This window comes from Trichechus manatus, unplaced genomic scaffold, assembly GCF_000243295.1.
Source record: "Trichechus manatus latirostris isolate Lorelei unplaced genomic scaffold, TriManLat1.0 scaffold00487, whole genome shotgun sequence".
NCBI classification, from domain to species: domain Eukaryota; kingdom Metazoa; phylum Chordata; class Mammalia; order Sirenia; family Trichechidae; genus Trichechus; species Trichechus manatus.
The window spans coordinates 42029-59161 of NW_004444423.1; the positions used below are offsets into that span (position 1 = coordinate 42029).

At 38.4% G+C, this 17133-nt stretch overlaps 1 protein-coding gene across 1 annotated transcript in view; it reads left to right on the forward strand.

The window, feature by feature from the left end:
• The window catches only part of LOC101354659 (T-cell surface protein tactile-like), a gene marked incomplete at its 5' end in the record, with an annotated part of 61802 nt that overhangs the window by 37046 nt on the left and 7623 nt on the right, over window positions 1-17133 (forward strand). Inside the window, 1 exon segment of the mRNA XM_012559970.1 lies at window positions 1598-1719. Within this exon segment, the coding sequence (XP_012415424.1) occupies window positions 1598-1719 (122 nt within the window).

Sequence of the window (17133 nt, forward strand, 5' to 3'; positions counted from 1 at the left end):
AGAGTGTGCTTCTTAGCTCAAGTAGATACATGAGACTAAATGGGCAGCTTCTGTCCAGAGGTGAGATGAGAAGGCAGAGAGGGTCAGGAGCTGGTAGAATGGACACAGGAGATCAGGGGTGGAAAGGAGGAGTGTGTTGTCACAGTATAGGGAGAGCATCTAGGGTCACATAGCAATGTATGCATAAATTTTTATATGAGAGACTAACTTGAATTGTAAACTTTCACTTAAACTACAACAGTAATTGTTTTTTAAAAAAGAAAAATAAATAAATAAATAAATCATGGCACCACACCCACACACAAAAAAGAACAAAACTACGAGAATTCATTGCTGGCAGATCTGTCCTGCATAAAATATAAAGTAAGTCTTTCAGGCTGAACGAAAATGACTATATAGTAACTCCAATCCACGGAATGGGATGAAGAGCTAGAAATGATAAATATGTGGGTATATATAGAAGACTATATATGTATTTTTTTCTTCTTTTAATTCGTTTAAAGAACATGAACTTCTTTAAAGCATTAATTATAACACTCTACTGTTGGGCTTGTGGCATACATCGGTCAGTTTGTCGTACTGTGGTGTCTTGTGTGTTGCTGTGATGCTGGAAGCTATACCACTGGTGAGAATGTTCCAACTCCTTAACTTATTAATTCTACTTCTGAGACTTTATCTTAAGTAGCTGAATGGTTGGTAGAAAAAAAAAGAAAAGAAAAAAAACTATTGCTATAAGGAATCTTCTTGCCACATAGCAGGTAATAGTTTAAAATAAAGGAAAAACTCAAACTGAAAGAGCATATTGATTCAATAATTGGCAATGATTAAAACAAAACCATAATGAGTCTATGTGATAGAATAACATAAAGCCTCTAAAATGTGAATCATGAATAGCTCAAAAATCATATGAAATTTTTAAGTAAAAATGTATCATTTGTCGATAAAATAGAATTGCAAAGCATAAGAAAGCATACAAGATTACACACAAGATTTGTCTTAAAAAAAGGTAAGATCTTTAAAGTATTAGGCTGATAGCATTATTGTTAATTTGCAAAGTATTCATTGATATTATTATAGTTTATTTACAAGTTTATATGTATGTTTACATTGCTTCCCCAAAAAGAGAGACTACAAAATGGATACTTACCTCAAAACTGTGAATAATTAATGATGCTTCTTCAGAGTTTGCGTGTATATTTTTCCACATCATTTCTTTCTTTGGAGGAATGTGTCTAAGCTCTCAAAAGAAAATTAGAGGTTGGGTTATGAAGTTTTATACTCTGTCTGATCAAGGAAATATAAGTTGAAGACTGAGGCTCTAATCTGAGGTTAAAGCTGAGGAACATGCCAGTTATGAGCTGGATTCTGATAGTTTCCCTGTAGTATTTCCATGATAAGCAACTCTGTGTCCTTTCTGGTGGTTTGGTTTTGCCATCTATAAAAAGAGGACCAGAGTGAGGTTTTGCCTGTTCACTTCATAGGTGTGTGCTGAGGACAGATGAGCTTGTATACTAAAACTGTTTTCGTTTCTTGAATGAAAAACACTTTATAAACCAATCAAAGTTCCAGGTCTCTTCCACCTTATATTTTGTTACAGTGTCATAGGCTGAGCAGGGAAGCGATCCTACAATAGAAATAGAGATAAATAAGACTCTGGAAATACCACGCTTTCAAAACGTCTCAGAAGTTGCGTCTGTGTTCACCTTTGCCTGGTCGGTGGTACGTGTTGCCCTTTTCAGTGAAAAACTGCAATGATCTTTAAATATCAATGAAGTGAAAATGAATAACAAGTAATAGCAGGGGAGGAATCACCCTGGATGAGAGGCAGCATTATGCAGGAGGTTGGGGTAGGGTCGGGGCAGCAAGGAGAAGGCGTTAATTCCTTCTCATCAGCGAGCCTCGGAATCGATGAATACAGTCAATCAATTAGAAATTGGCTCCTAAAGGTTAGTTTCTATTCCGAACTAGACACTAAACCATGCTTACGGAGAGAACAGGATGTGACAGTGCATCCAACAGAAGCCCCTCCTCACAAACATTTGTTTTACAAACAAAATATGCAGAGGGATAGACCTCTTCTCCAGAACCTTTACTCCTGACATGGGAAAACCAGAAAAACCAAACCCGTTGCCATCGAGTCGATTCCGACTCATAGTGACCCTACAGGACAGAGTAAAACTGTCCCATAGAGTTTCCAAGGAGCACCTGGTGGATTCGAACTACAGACCTTTTGGTTAGCAGCCGTAGCACTTAACTGCTATGCCACCAGGCGAGGTATATATTATATATATCCTATTGCTTCAGATCGGGGAACACAAACTGTGCTTATAAAATGAGGGTAGAAAATGTACAAATGAGAAGCAGGACCTGTGTGAGAAACAGCCACTCAACTCTAGTGCATTATTACCACAGGGGCTGCAGGCTCATGGTTGTCATATTTTCTGAATTAAAAAAAGAAAAAACTAGAAATCTGGATTTTTAAGAGATATTTTCAAATTTTAAAAACAAAGTGTTGAGCAAAAATAAATACTGATCTATTAGTTTGAAAGAGCAGTTTACTAATGTCCCTAAAACATAAAACTAACATTGTTAAATTATCAAGTAAGAAAAAGATTCCCTTGACTCTTCACTTCTATATTATAGCTAGTTAACACTTTTATGTTAGTTTGCACAGCGATGACTTCCATTCCTCTTATGAGAAAGCAATTGTGATATGGCTGCTATGTTGTAATTCTGTTGAGCTGCTTGTTATGTGCTGTGTGATGAATAAATTCTCCCACTATTTTTCTCTGCTTGAAATATTGCAAAACCTTTACCTATCCAACGCCATAATTTAATTCACATACTTTCTGTAAAATTATTCTACTATATTGTCATTTTATTTTGAAAGCTTAAATTTAATTTGAAGGAGCCCTCGTGACTCAATGGTTAAGCACTCACTTGGCTGCTAACAGAAAGGTCAGTGGTTCAAACCTACCTGCTACTCTGTGGGAGAAGGATGTGGCAGTTTGTTTCCGTAAAGATTACAGCCTTGTATCTATCAAACGGCAATTATCACAGTTTTGTCTCATAACAGGTAAACAGAATCAACATACGTATAATAGTAGATATGGGACACTTGTATTGTTTTAACCTTCATGCAAGCTAACCAAATGGCAGCCAGATATTTAACCAAATAGTAAATATCTATGACTATTAAATCAGTTGATAATATGAGATTAACACAATTATAAAGATAACTGTAAACACAGGCTCTAGAATCACACAATAAGGTATTCACTTAAACGATCCACAATATGGCTATATTAATTTTTTCCATTTATTATCAAAATGAAAACATAAGGTTAAAAATCCTTATAGAACTCTTGGATCTCCATGGATGTAGCAGCTGATGCAGTTTAAAAAATGCTGTATTTGCATGATTAATCAGTCATATTATAAGTTACCTATATGTTGTCGACTGACTTGGAAACTAGACTCTACATATAAAAAGATTTCCCTGGGGATGTGCCAAATCCAAAATAACTAACTTTCAAGTAGGTCTTAACATACAACCTGCTGATAATTTTTCACTGCCTAGATGTGCTTTTTTATTATTAGGAAGATGTTTTACATAAGGTCACCATGAATTGGAGCTGACTAGTTGTTAACAGCAACAGATATATTTTAGATGGTCCATAGGATGAAAACCACAATCTAAAATAACTTCCTCAAACTATCTAAAATCTACAATGTGTCTTTGTCATCTGTCACAAAGCACTTTTTTTTTTCCTTTACACATTTTGGTTTTCAAGATGATCGAGTCTTCCTGGGTATTATGTCTATCATTAGTATAGGTCAATTGCTCTTAACAAACATGGTATAATATGGCTTTTAGAAAAAGGTTAAAAAGTGGAGATGAGCTCAGGAGGGCAGAAACTTGCTATACTAAATACTGAGGTAATGGAAACGCACGTTTTATACTTTGCTTACATCATTAACGTTTTCCACTAATAAGGCAAAAAGCTACTAACCTCATTATCACAAATTCACTATCAATGAGAATCAGGCCAATAGAACTCTACTGTAGAGGTTTGTATAGGCCAATAAGTTGATCTGTTAAGTGCTTGGTTGCCCAGAAAGTTGGGAGGTCGAGTCCAACCGGAGGCACCTCAGAAGAAAGGCCTGGTGATCTACTTCCAAAAAATCAGCCATTGAAACCCCTGTGGAGCATGGCTCTACTCTGACATACGTGGGGTTGCCATGAGTTGGCGTTGACTCCATGTCAATTGTTAGCTTGTAAACTGATCTGTAGTATTCTTGACTTGTCTTATGGGTGTGTAATCTATTTTTCCAAGCAAATGTAAAGTTTCCAGTCAGCCTTTCGTGTGTCTTTTGTGTCTCTGAGCTTCTCCAGGCTGAGAAGTTACATCATTCACTTCACAAATCCCTAGCACCTAGCACAGAGCCTGAAGCATAAAAGGTACTCAATAACTATTTGGTAAATATTTAAATGGACTTGTTTCTCTCCGATGGCTTTCCCCACAGTCCAGTCATTGCCCTTATATTAAATTGATGCTCATTAAATTCATGCTGACTGATTGGTTGGTTGATGAGTGACGTTTCACTTAGTGTCAATGATTAGATAAGTGATAAGGCTTCTTTATCTACTACTTTTCTTCAAGACACTATGAAGACTGTGTAGACATTATCTTTCGAAACCTGTCAAGACTTTTAGGATAAATGAGGGTCAGAGAGAGTGCAGGTAAGGTCATACAGTGAGAGGGTGACTCCTAAACTCCTACTAGAACCTCACGCCATGCTGTCACCATGAATACACCAGATACAGAATTTTGCAAAAGAATCCTCTCTTCGAAGAGAACACTGTGTTGGCAAATGCGGTGATTAAATTCCTACTGTGCTTTCTCTTTTTGAATGTCAAAATCCGCTTGCTCCTCTGATTTACATCCTTGCTCCACAATGTTGATGGTTGCGGGATTCAGCAAGTCTGATCAAGAAACCATCTAATCTCCTTACATTAGGGAGTAAACTGCAGCTTTTCATGAGATGGTTGTTATATTTCTGCAGAGAACATAAATCTCCCCTCCAATCCATATTTTAGGCTCTTAGTCTATTGTTAAACTGGCAATAAAAATCATCACGGTAATGATAAACTAATTTTTCCAGCTAACATGATATAATGTGGCTTTTAGAAAAAGATTAAAAAGAATAAATGGTGCCGAAGAGCTGATGAGGGCAGAAACCTGTTATACTAAACTCTGTAACCCCGAGAAACTGCAAAGGCCTCCCCACCCCAGACACTTCTTTAAACCCTGGAAACAATCTTACAAACCAAAACTGTCTAGATCACTGGAAAGCAAGCCATGTCTTTTTGTATGTGGAATTTTAAAAATTCAAATTCTCTTATGAACCTCATGGGAAAGGTTATTATTGCGATGCTTAATTATCGTCCACAAAAAAAGGTATTTACTATGTGTACCTGGTACCATGCTAAGACTGTGTTAAATGTGTTTATGGAAAGGACACTTTGCATTTTGGGAAGTTATATTCCAGGATTGTGACTACATTGAAGTAGACAGGCATCATGAGAACTCATCAGTGGAAGCTGAGGGTCTGTATGAATGGTAGAGTGATATATAAGAACTCCTAGATAATGCATGTTTGATGGGATGTAGTTGGTAAAGGACAAGCGATATTCTTCCCACTTTATGTCCTGGGACACAAGCATACAATCATCAGGGAAATTCTGCAAGCTTATTCTGGGTGCCTCTAAATGCATGCTGGTCCTGGGTGGTGCAAACAGTTAAGCTCTCAACTACTAGCTTAAAGGTTCGTGGTTCAAATGCACCCAGAGGCACCTAGGAAAATAGGTCTGGAGATCTTTTCCTGAAAGGTCAAAACCTTGAAAACCCTATAAAGCAGTTCTACTCTGCACATATGGGGTCACCATGAGTCAGAATCATCTTGACGGCAGCTAATACCAACAACTAAACACACTCTAATATTCTGTTATTATTCCATACTATCATTCTTATTTCCCACAGTCTGAATTTCAACTCAATCCAGTAAACATATGTGAGTCTGTTGTGAGTGCTAGACTCTGCAGGAATACAAAACTGTGTTGGACATGTTTCCAGCCAAGAAATAACCATTAGCTGAAGTGTAAACAATGACAACATAGGGGGAAAAATAGCTTGACTCTGACTAGATGGACCTGGGAAAGCGTCATAGAAAAAGGTACATTTGAGCTGGACAATTAAAGAACAGTTGGACTGAAAATGACAGACAAATGACAAAGCAACATTGTTGATTTTAAAAGTTTGAGGAAGTTATTTTAGAACTTTTTTTCTTTTCATCCTAGACTATCCAAGACCCTGAGACCCGTGATTACAAGGGGGTAGTTGGGGTAGGAGGTAGAGAATGCTTGTTCCCCAAGTCAGCAGATAAACAGAAACCCAAGGTTTCTCTCTTTAAAACCATGACAGAGGAGGAGGGGAATATTTCAGATTCGAACAGTTCAATATTAATGATAAAAGCAAATAATTAAAATCTAGAAGCTTATATTTCTTTGAAATTTATCTATGAAGTATCTGTCTTAGTCATCTAGTGCTGCTATAACAAAAATATCACAAGTGAGTGGCTTTAACAAACAGAAATTTATTTTCTCACAGTTTAGGAGGCCAGAAGTCCAAATTCAGGGTGCCAGCTCTAGGGGAAGGCTTTCTGTCTCTGTCAGCTCTGGAGGAAGGTCCTTGTCTCTTCTGAGCTTCTGCTCCTGGGTGATCTTCATGTGACTTGACATCTCTCTTCCCCTGTCTCTGCTTCCTCGCTTGCTTGTTGAATCTCTTTTATATCTCAAAAGATACTGACTTAAGACACACACTACACTAATACTGTCTCATTAAGGGAACAAAGAAAATCCATTTCCAAATGGGATTATAGCTACAGGTACAGAGGTTAAGATTTACAACTCATATTTTGGAGGGACACAATTCAATTCATAATAGTATTTTTTTAATATACTGTTCTTTAATATTTGTGTTAGTTTATATTTAAACAAGAAGCAAAATTATACTATAAGAATACTGGTTTCCCATGTTTATGAGAAACCTAGCTATTCAGAAAGTAAAACGGTAACCTCTATCTGATGGCAAAAAAAAAAAAAGTTGCTATGGACGTGAAGCTGATTCTGACTCATAGTGACCCCACTGTGTCAGAGTAGAACTGTGCTCCATAGGGTTTTCAATGGCTGATTTTTTGAAAGTAGATCTCCAGGCTTTTCTTCTGAGGTGCCTGCCTCTGGGTGGATTTGAAGCTCTAACCTTTCAGTTAGCAGCTGAGCTCGTAAACCTCACCCTAATTGTTGTATTCACCATAATTAGAAACAAACTGGTAGCCTACCTACAAAATGCTGACAACCAATAGCGATGACCAAAAAAAAATAGTATTTGGTTGTTTTAAAAAATGGACCCAGGGAGCTTTGCAAGCAGCCTGCTTTCACAGCACTGACTAGAAAGAGAATAAATGGAGGAAATGTGAAGATAGGAAGTAGTTTGGAGATAAAGAACCAATCAATACAGTTAACAGCGTTTACTGAAGGAACACTGTACACTCAGCCACATACTCTGGTCAACAAAGCCAGCTCTGACATGATCTTGCCTCCTAGGAGTTTGGGCCAGCCAGGGGATGAGATAACATCACTAAGCAAATAGTACTGAGGTCCCTTTTCTGGATTGACATTCTGGATAAAAATTCTTAGTGAATTGTTTAAGGATGTGTCAGGTCTTTAAAAATTTAGGCAAAAATTTCATGATGTACAAAACATCAAAACTGAAAATAACGGTAGGTTGTTGTCATTTGTTTGGCTAGAGACCCTGCCACAGTATCCTCCAACCAATCTGTGGTTCCTGGGCTTTCTCAGCCATGTTCCCAGTAGGTGGGTTTGTGAAGGTTAAAACAGGATGAAAACATACTAGGCAATGGATGACTCTGTGTAGTCTTTTTTTTTTTTAATTGTTGTTCCTTCATTAACTTTTTCCTCTGCTCAAAATATGGGAAGTGAGATGAAATCCTTGACAACTTCAATCTTTTCTCCGTTTATCATGATGTTGCTTATTGGTCCAGTTGTGAGAATTTGTGTTTTCTATATGTTGAGGTGTAATCCATACTGAAGGCTGTGGTCTTTGATTTTCGTCATAAGTGCTTCAAGTTCTCTTTGCTTTTAGCAAGCAAAATTGTGTCATCTGCATATCATAGGTTATTAATAAATCTTCTACCAATCCTGATGCCACGTTCTTCTTCATATAGTCCAGCTTCTCAGATTGTTTGCACAGCATACAGATTGAATGAGTATGCAAATACAATCGACCTTTACTAGGGATCTTTCTTTTTATGTATAGCTTTTAATTGCTTTCTGGTGTCTTTTCCCTTCCATTTACAGAATTCTTTTTAGTATTTTTTTTAAGGGTAGTCTGGTGGATGTGAACTTTCTCAGCTTCTGGTTGTCTGGGAATGTTTTAATTTCACCCTCATTCTGGAAGGATAGTTTCACTGGGTATAGTGTTCTTGGCTGACAGGGTTTTTTTTTTTTTGTTTTTTTGTTTTTCCCTAACACTTTATATCATTCCATTGCCTTCTGTCCTCCAATGTTAATCTTATTGGAGATCCTCTGTATGTGATGTTTGCTTCTCTGTCACTGCTTTCAGGATTCTCTATTTTTCTTTAATTTTTGAGAGACTATGATGTATCTTGGTGTAGATCTCTCTGGGTTTATCCTGCTTGAGGTTATTTGAGCTCCTTGGATTTGTAGATTCGTCTCTTTCATTAGATTGGGGAAATTTTCTGTCATTATTTCTTAAAATATTCTTTCTGTCCTTTTCTCTCTCTCATTTCCTTCTGGAATTCCCATGATGCATATATTAGGTCTCTTGTTGTTGTCTCATAATTCCATTATACTGTATTCAGCCTTCTTGAGCCTCCATTCTTGTTGCTCTTCAACATCTGTCATTTTAAGTATCTTATCCTCAAATTCACTGATTCTTTCTTCTGCCTGATTAAATCTGTTGGTAATTTGTTATATTGTGTTTCAGTTGTCCCTTTCGGTCGTAATATCTCTTTTTCTTAGATCCTCATTTTGTTCTTGCATTTTTTTCCTTATTTATTTTAGTTCTTTATATTTTTCCTCAGTTCTATAATTACGTTTAATGTTGTTGTATTATATTCTTCCTTTATTTTTTGTTATTTGGTCATCCCTAGATGTGCTTTCAATTCCTTTGTCATGTTCATTTGGATAGGCTGTTGTTTCTCTGTATTTTGTGTGTCTTGTGATTTTTTGTTGGGACACTGGAATTTTGGAAGAGTTAACTTTCTTAGTTTTCCCCAGTATTTAGTGTTTTTCCTGCACTACTTTTTGCAAGAAACTCTTAGGTAGGCAGAGCCTTCATCCTTTGTTTACCATTTTCTCTCCCTCTCTGTAATAGCTCCTTCCTCCCCTGCCCCATTTTAATTAGGATTTCCATATCTTATTTTTCAAGTTACAATCTCTTCCAAAGACACCAGAGAACATGCTCCAATAAAAAGGCAGAGACTGGAAGAATGGAATACATCTGCAATTGAAAAACACTTTGTGTTACACACATGAGAATGTTGCCTATATATTCTCTTACTGGGAAATGCAAAGTTTCTCCCATTCAAGTACATGAAGCCACTAGAGTTACAGATGTTTTCAATATGCCATTTGTGTTACCTGGAGGTGAATGTGCTTTTCTCCTTCTCCGAAACAGATAGCAATGCAGAGTTTCCCCGTTCACTTTAAGGATGGCAATATCGATGAAGTTTTGCTGCGTAAATCTTGTGTAACAAGAACATGCATGCTCCTAATTCACTGTATGAAAGACAAACAAAAATTGAATTTCTTTCATTCAAATTGATTAAGTCAGAAGGGTTTAATCTGTTATTGAAAAACATTTTGTGTTACATGCACGAGAATGTTTTCTGTACATTCTCTTACTGGGAAGAGAATGCAAAGTTTCTCCCATTCAAGTACGTGAAGCCACCAGGATATTAGTTTTCAGTATGCACTTTGTGTTATCCTGATGTGAATGTGCCTTTCTCATTCTCTGAAACAGAGAACAATGCAGCGTTTCTCTCATTCAAGCATAGGACGACAATGGCAATGAAGGTGTGCTAAGTAAAACTTGTGTTACAAGAACTTGCATGTTCCCTGTTCACTGCATGTAAGTGAAAACAAAATATAGTTTCTCTCGTTCTAGTTGACTGGATCTGAGGGTTTTATCTGTTTTTAAAAAACATGTGGGTACATGCCTGAGCTCATTTCTTATACTTTCTCCTACTGAAAAATAATGTGAAGTTTCTCCCTATCAAGTACATTAAGCTACCAGATATTCTGCTGTTTTCAATATACACTTTTTGTTACCCGGACATGAATGTGCCTGTCACATTCTCTGAAACAGAAAACTGTGCAGAGTTTCTCCCATTCACATATAGGAAGGCAGTAGAGATGAAGGTATGCTAAGTAAACCTTGTGCTACAAGAACATGCATGTTCCTAATTCAGTGCATGTAAGTGAAAACAAAATAGTTTCTCTCATTCTAGTTGACTGGATCAGAGGGATTTATCTGCTTTAAAAAAATATGTGCATACATGCTTGAGTGCTTTTATTATACATTCTCCTACTGAAAAATTACGTAAAGTTTCTCCTTTTCAAGTACGGTAAGTTACCAGGGTTTCTGATGTTTTCAATATGCACTTTGTGTTACCAGTCACATTCTCTGAATCAGAAAACAATGCAGCATTTCTCCTGCTCACATATACGACAACAAGAGTGATGAAGTTTTGCTCAGTAAACCTTGTGTTACAAGAACATGCATGTTCCTAATTTACTGCAAGAAAAAGAAAAGAAAAGAAGTTTCTCCCATAAAAATTGATTAAATCAGAAGGGTGTAATCTACTATGGAAAAACACTTTGTGTTACATGCACAAGAATGTTGCCTGTACAGTCCGTTACTGGGAAAAGAATGCAAAGTTTCTCCCATTTAAGTAAGTGAAGCCACCAGTGTGTTAATGTTTCCAATCTGCCCTTTGTGTTACCTGAACATGAATGTGTCTTTCCCATTCTCTGAAACGAAAACAATACAGAGTTTCTCCCATTCACGTATACCACAGCAAAAGCAATGAAGGTGTGCTAAGTACACCTTGTGTTACCAGAAGGTGCATGTTCCTAATTCACTGTATGAAAGAGAAACAAAAAATAGAAGGGTTTAATCAGTTATTGAAAAACACTTTGTGTTACATGCACAACAATGTTGCTTGTACATTCTCTTACAGGGAAAAGAAGGCGAAGTTTCCCCCTTTCAAGTACATGAAGCCACCAGGGTTTTCGATGTTTGCAATATGCCGTTTGTGTTACCTGGACATGAATGTGCCTTTCCCATTCTCCGAAACAGAAAAAAATGCAGTTTCTCCCGTTCACGTGTAGGACTGCAGTAGTAATAAAGGTGTGCTAAGAAAACCTTGTGTTAAAGAACATGCATGTTCCCAAATAACTGCATGTAAGCAAAAACAAAATACAGTTTATCTCTTTCCAGTTGACTGGATCAGAGGGATTTATTTGCTTTTAAAAAACATGTGCGTACATGCCTGTGATTTTTTTCTTAAAAATTCTCCTTCTGGAAAATTATGTAAAGTTTCTCTCTTGGAAGTATATTAAGCTACCAGGGTTTCTGATGTTTTCAAGATACAGTTTGTGTTACCCAGACTTGAATGTGCCTTTCACATTCTCTGAAACAAGAAACAATGCTGAGTTTCTCCCATTCACATATACGACCACAATAGCTATAAAAATTTACTAAGTATACCTTGCGTTACAAGAACATGCGTCTTCCCAGTTCAGTGCATGGAACAGAAATGAAAATACAGTTTTTCTCATTCAAGTTGATTAAGACAGAAGGGATAATCTACTATCGAAATACATTTTGTGTTAGGTGTACAAAAATGTTTCCTGTACAATTTCCAACTGGGAAAAGAGTGAAAAGTTTCTCCCTTTCAAACACGTGAAGAAACCATGGTGTTAGACGTTTTCAATGTGCACTTAGTGTTACCCCAACTTGAATGTTCCTTTCCCGTTTATCTGAAACAGAAAACATTGCAGTGGTTCTCCTGTTCAAGTATAGGATGGCAATAGCGATGAAGGTATGCTGAGTAAAACTTGTGTTACAAGAACTTGAGTGTTCCCAATTCACTGCATGTAAATGAAAGCAAAATAGTTTCTCTCATTCTAGTTGATTGGATCAGAGGGATTTATCTGTTTTTAAAAAACTTGTGTGTACATGCCGGAGCTCGTTTCTTATACATTCCCTTGCTGGAAAATAAAGTCAAGTTTCTTCCTCTCGAGTACATTAAGCTACCAGGGTTTCTGATGTTTTCAATCTGTACTTTGTGTTATCCAGACTTGAATGTGCCTTTCACATTCTTTGAAACAGAAAACAACGCCAAGTTTCTCCCATTCGCATATACGACGGCAATAGCTATGAAGGTTTACTAAGTAAAACTTGCAATACAAGAACGGCTAAGTTTCTAATTCACTGCATGAAAGAGAAATGAAAATGCAGTTTATCTCACTCAATTTGATTACATCAGAAGGGTTTAATCTGTTCCTAAAAAACACTTTGTGTTACATGCATGAGAATGTTGACTGTACATTCTCTTACTGGGAAAACAGTGTAAAGGTTCTGCCATTCAAGTATGTGAAGCCACCACGGTTTTCGATGTCTTCAACATGCCGTTTGTGTTACCCGGCTGTAAATATGCTTTTCCCATTCTCTGAAACAGAAAACAATCCAGAGTTTCTACAGCTCACGTATGCGGTAGCCATAGCACTGACAGTGTGCTAAGTAAACCTTGTATTACAAGAATGTGCATGTTCCTAATTTGCTGCATGAAAAAGAAAAGAAAATACAGTTTCTCTCATTCAAGTTGATGGCATGAGAAAAATGCTTTTGTTATTGAAAAATGCTTTCTGTTACACGCACAACAGTGTTGCCTGTACATACTCTCAACTGGAAAAGAATGTAAAGTTTCTCCCATTCATGTACGTGAAGCCACCAGGGTGTTAGATGTTTTATTTTATTTTATGTTTTTTATTGTAATTTAGAAGAAGAATGTCTTCTTTGGTGAAGCGTTTCTATGAAGACATTCAAGCACCTAACAGAACAAATAGTTTCTCATTAAACAGTTAGTACACATATTGTTTTATGACAATGGTTAACAACCCTACAACATGTCAACACTGTCCCTCCTCAACCCTGGGTTCCCTATCACCAGCTTTCCTGTCCTCTCCTGCCTTCTAGTCCTTGTCCCTGGACTGTTGTGCCCCATTAGTCTTGTTTTGTTTTATGAGGCTTTCTAATCTTTGGCTAAACGGTGAACCGCTGCAGCCTCTCCAACATTTGTTATTTCCAGTGTTTTTGATTCGTGCTAGTAATGCTGGGGAAAGATGGTATCTCATTCTGGTTTTCATTTGTATTTCTCTAATGGCTAGTGATAGTGAGCATTTCCTTATGTGTGTGTTGGCCACTTGAATATCTTCTTTGGTGAAGTGTCTGTTCATTTCCTTTGCCCATTTTTTAATTGGATTATTTGTCTTTTTGTTGTAGAGGTGTTGGATTTTCTTGTAGATTATGGAGATTAGATGTTTGTCTGACTTGTACTGTCCAAATTTTTTTCCCAGTCTGTAGGTTCTCTTTCTACTCTTTTGGTGAAGTCTTTTGATGAGAATAAGTGTTTAATTTTTAGAAGATCCCAGTTATCTAGCTTATCTTCTGGTGTTTGTGTATTGATGGTTATGGTTTGTGTCCTGTTAATGCTGTGTTTTAGGGCCTCTAGCGTTGATCCTATTTTTTCTGCTATGAACTTTATAGTTTTTGGCTTTATATTTAGGTCTTTGATCCATTTTGAATTAGTTTTTGTATATGGTGTCAGGTATGGGTCCTGTTTCATTTTTTTACAGATGGACATCCAGTTTTGCCAGGACCATTTGTTAAAAAGACTGTCTTTTCCCTATTTGATGGACTTTGGGCCCTTGTCAAAGATCAGGTGACCATAGGTGGTTGGATTTCCATATGGGTTCTCAATTCTGTTCCATTGGTCTATGTTTCTGCCATTGTACCAGTACCAGGATGTTTTGACTACCGTAGCTGTATAGCAGGTTCTGAGGTCAGGTAGTGTGAATCTTCCTACTTTTTTCTTCTTCAAAAGATTAATTTCTTTAGCTTTGTGCCTCAGGTTAAGACAGCTACAGAGGCAATCAAAAGAGCTGAAAATGGGGACTTGATTCTTTCCCACCTATAATAGAAGACAGAGACTTTTAATGACTCAAAGTTGTAAAAAAAAGGCCACAATGGAAACCTCTTGTGGCTATTTATACAACACGTTTCCAGTCCTCTGCCTTCACTTTCAAGCTCTATAAAGAATCAGTATCTTCCACTGGTTCCTGAGCACCTCCTGCCTAAAGCAGCTGCTGATGCCTCTTAATGTTGAGCCACGCTACTGCAACACTCACAGAGTATGAATCTCAGGAAATAACACTTAGTTCTAGATAAAAGTGAGCCAAGTAGCACTTCAGGAGCGAAGGGTATGTAGTTCAGTGAGCACATGCTTTGCGTGTATGAGGCCCTGGATTAAATCCTCCACACTTCTCCAGTTTTTCTCTTCTACAACACTATTTAAACCCAATCTTGAAGGAATCTAAATTCACTTCTCCTAATATTTTCCATTCAATTCCTGCACACATAGATAGCAAAAACGTAACCCAATGGACGTCCTTGAATACTCTTCCATTTCTGTGCTATGAGCTTCTATATCCCTTAAGCTGACTGCGACAGCAGAAGGAAAATCACAAGGAAAGGGAGTAAAGAAGAACCAGATGCTAACAGAATCTCTTCAATCACCTAAAACAAAAGTATGCAGATTAAGGTCCCATTCTGTACTATTATTAAAGAGACAGAAAGACAGATAAAGGGTGGGGGGTTGAAAGGGTCCTGTGGACAGTTTTCTTTTTTTAACCAACTAAACCACAAACCCCCTAGTGAGACTCCCCGCTGGGCTACCTCCAAATATGCTGATATCTAAATTATTTCAGTCAAAAGTGAGTGCATAAGCTTTCCTGCTCTTTGATTCTGTTTCCCTCGATTCCTGAGGAGGTTGCCGAGTGGTTAAAGTGATGGACTGCTAATCCGTTGGGCGTTGCACGCGTGGGTTTGAATTCCATCCTCCTCCTTCCTTCCTTTCCCCACTGTGTCGTGGAAGTGAGATTTGGATCCCTCGTGGCACAGTGGTTTTTTGCTAACCAAAATGTAGGCAGCTGGAATCCACAAGCCTCCTTGAAAACCCTATGGGGAAGTTCTACTCTGTCCTATAGGGTCGCTGTGAGTCCGATCGACTAGAGGGCAACGAGTTCGGTATTTTTGTTTTTGACTCCTGACAGGTGCACAGTGTCGCCCAAGCAGTGAAACACAGCTTTGGACTATCATCTTTCATTCAGCCAAACACAGGTTCTCCAGACAAACATTGTTTTCCTCTTGCTCTTCATAATCTCACTGTATTTGGCATGGAGCCCTGATATTGTCTCAGAGAAACTTTCAGGAGGCAGGAAAAAACCATAAGAGATAAGAAGTCTCCATAAAGCAATGGGAATCCGTATTTGGACGCGTTTCCCAGGGAAAACTAGTTGGTATTGAGTGGATTCCGACTCATGGCAACCCCATGTGTGTCCAAGTAGAAGTGTCCGATACAGGTTTTTAATGGCTGATTTTCTGGAAGTAGATCGCCAAGTGCCTCTGGGTGACTGGAACCTCCAGTCTTTCAGTTAGCAGCAAGGAAGTATTAACTATTTAAGTCCACTAGGGACTCCTTTTCCAGGGAAAAATAAAAATCTGGTTGCCCCATAGGGTCTCTAGAGAGTGGCTATGGATTGGAACTGCCCACCTTTTTTGCTTCGCAGCTAAGCTTTTAACCACTTGTGCCACCAGGACTCCTTCAAGGGATAGAGAGCAGTTAAACCCTAGGACATGAAGTCTCAGCCGTGGGCATGCATAAAAACCCAAAAAAACCCGCTACCTTCAAGTCGATTCTGACTCTTAGCCGCGCCATAGGGTTTCCAAGGCTGTAAATCTATGGAAGCCAACTGCCACATCTTTCTCTGGCAAAGCCGCTGGTAGTTTCAAACCACTAACCTTTCCGTGAGCAGTTGATCGCCTTAACCACTGTGCCATAGCCAGCATTAATTCAAGGAGTGCAGCTTGAAACTCCGAATTAGTTGCTCCTTCTCCCCACAGTCTTCCTGGTATTAGGAATTTTCCAACCATCACACCAGGGTCCTGCACCACCACTACTTCTGGCTATCTAAGCCACAACAGATAATTCTAGGCAAAGGATTCAAAAGAGCAGAACTTGAGACTTTTAGCAACATGGCACTCTAGGCAGAAGCACCAAGCCATCCCTCCACAGCAAAGATCCAAAAAACTAAGCCAAACAGAGAAAACAGCAATCCTGAAACCTTAAACATCAAATGAAGAGGTAAAGAACTCAACCAAGCACCAAATGGAAAAAGAAACTGACAGAGAACAGAGAGCAAGGAGACATACATGGAGAGGTCCCCTATCAGCTACCGCAGCACAGATCCACCATCTTGGACTCCTATCAGAGACCAGTGAATAGGGAGTACCAGAAAGCAGCTTCACGGAGCTTCCAGCAGTAGACAGAACAACCGGTAACTGGTGATATACACTTTCCATCCCCCACCCTTCTTCACCCCCACTCAGCCGCCTCTGCTTCCTGCTGCCACAGTCTCTTGGCCAGGAAGCACTGGCTTCTTGGATTCCACCTGCCCTCACTGGCCAACTCCCTGAATGCCATTTGTCAGCTGCTGGTGTTGCTTTTTTATGCTTCTTTTGATTTCTTCTCACCACCTCCCCCTCCTTTTGCTCAAATATGTGGCTCCGTGAGCCATCTTTGCTTCTTCCAGAGGGGCTGTGGAGCTCCGTTTGAGTGTAAAACTGCTCCCCAGTCCATACTGCCAAGCTGGTGGGATCCCGGGGCTTTTTTTTTTTTTTTTTT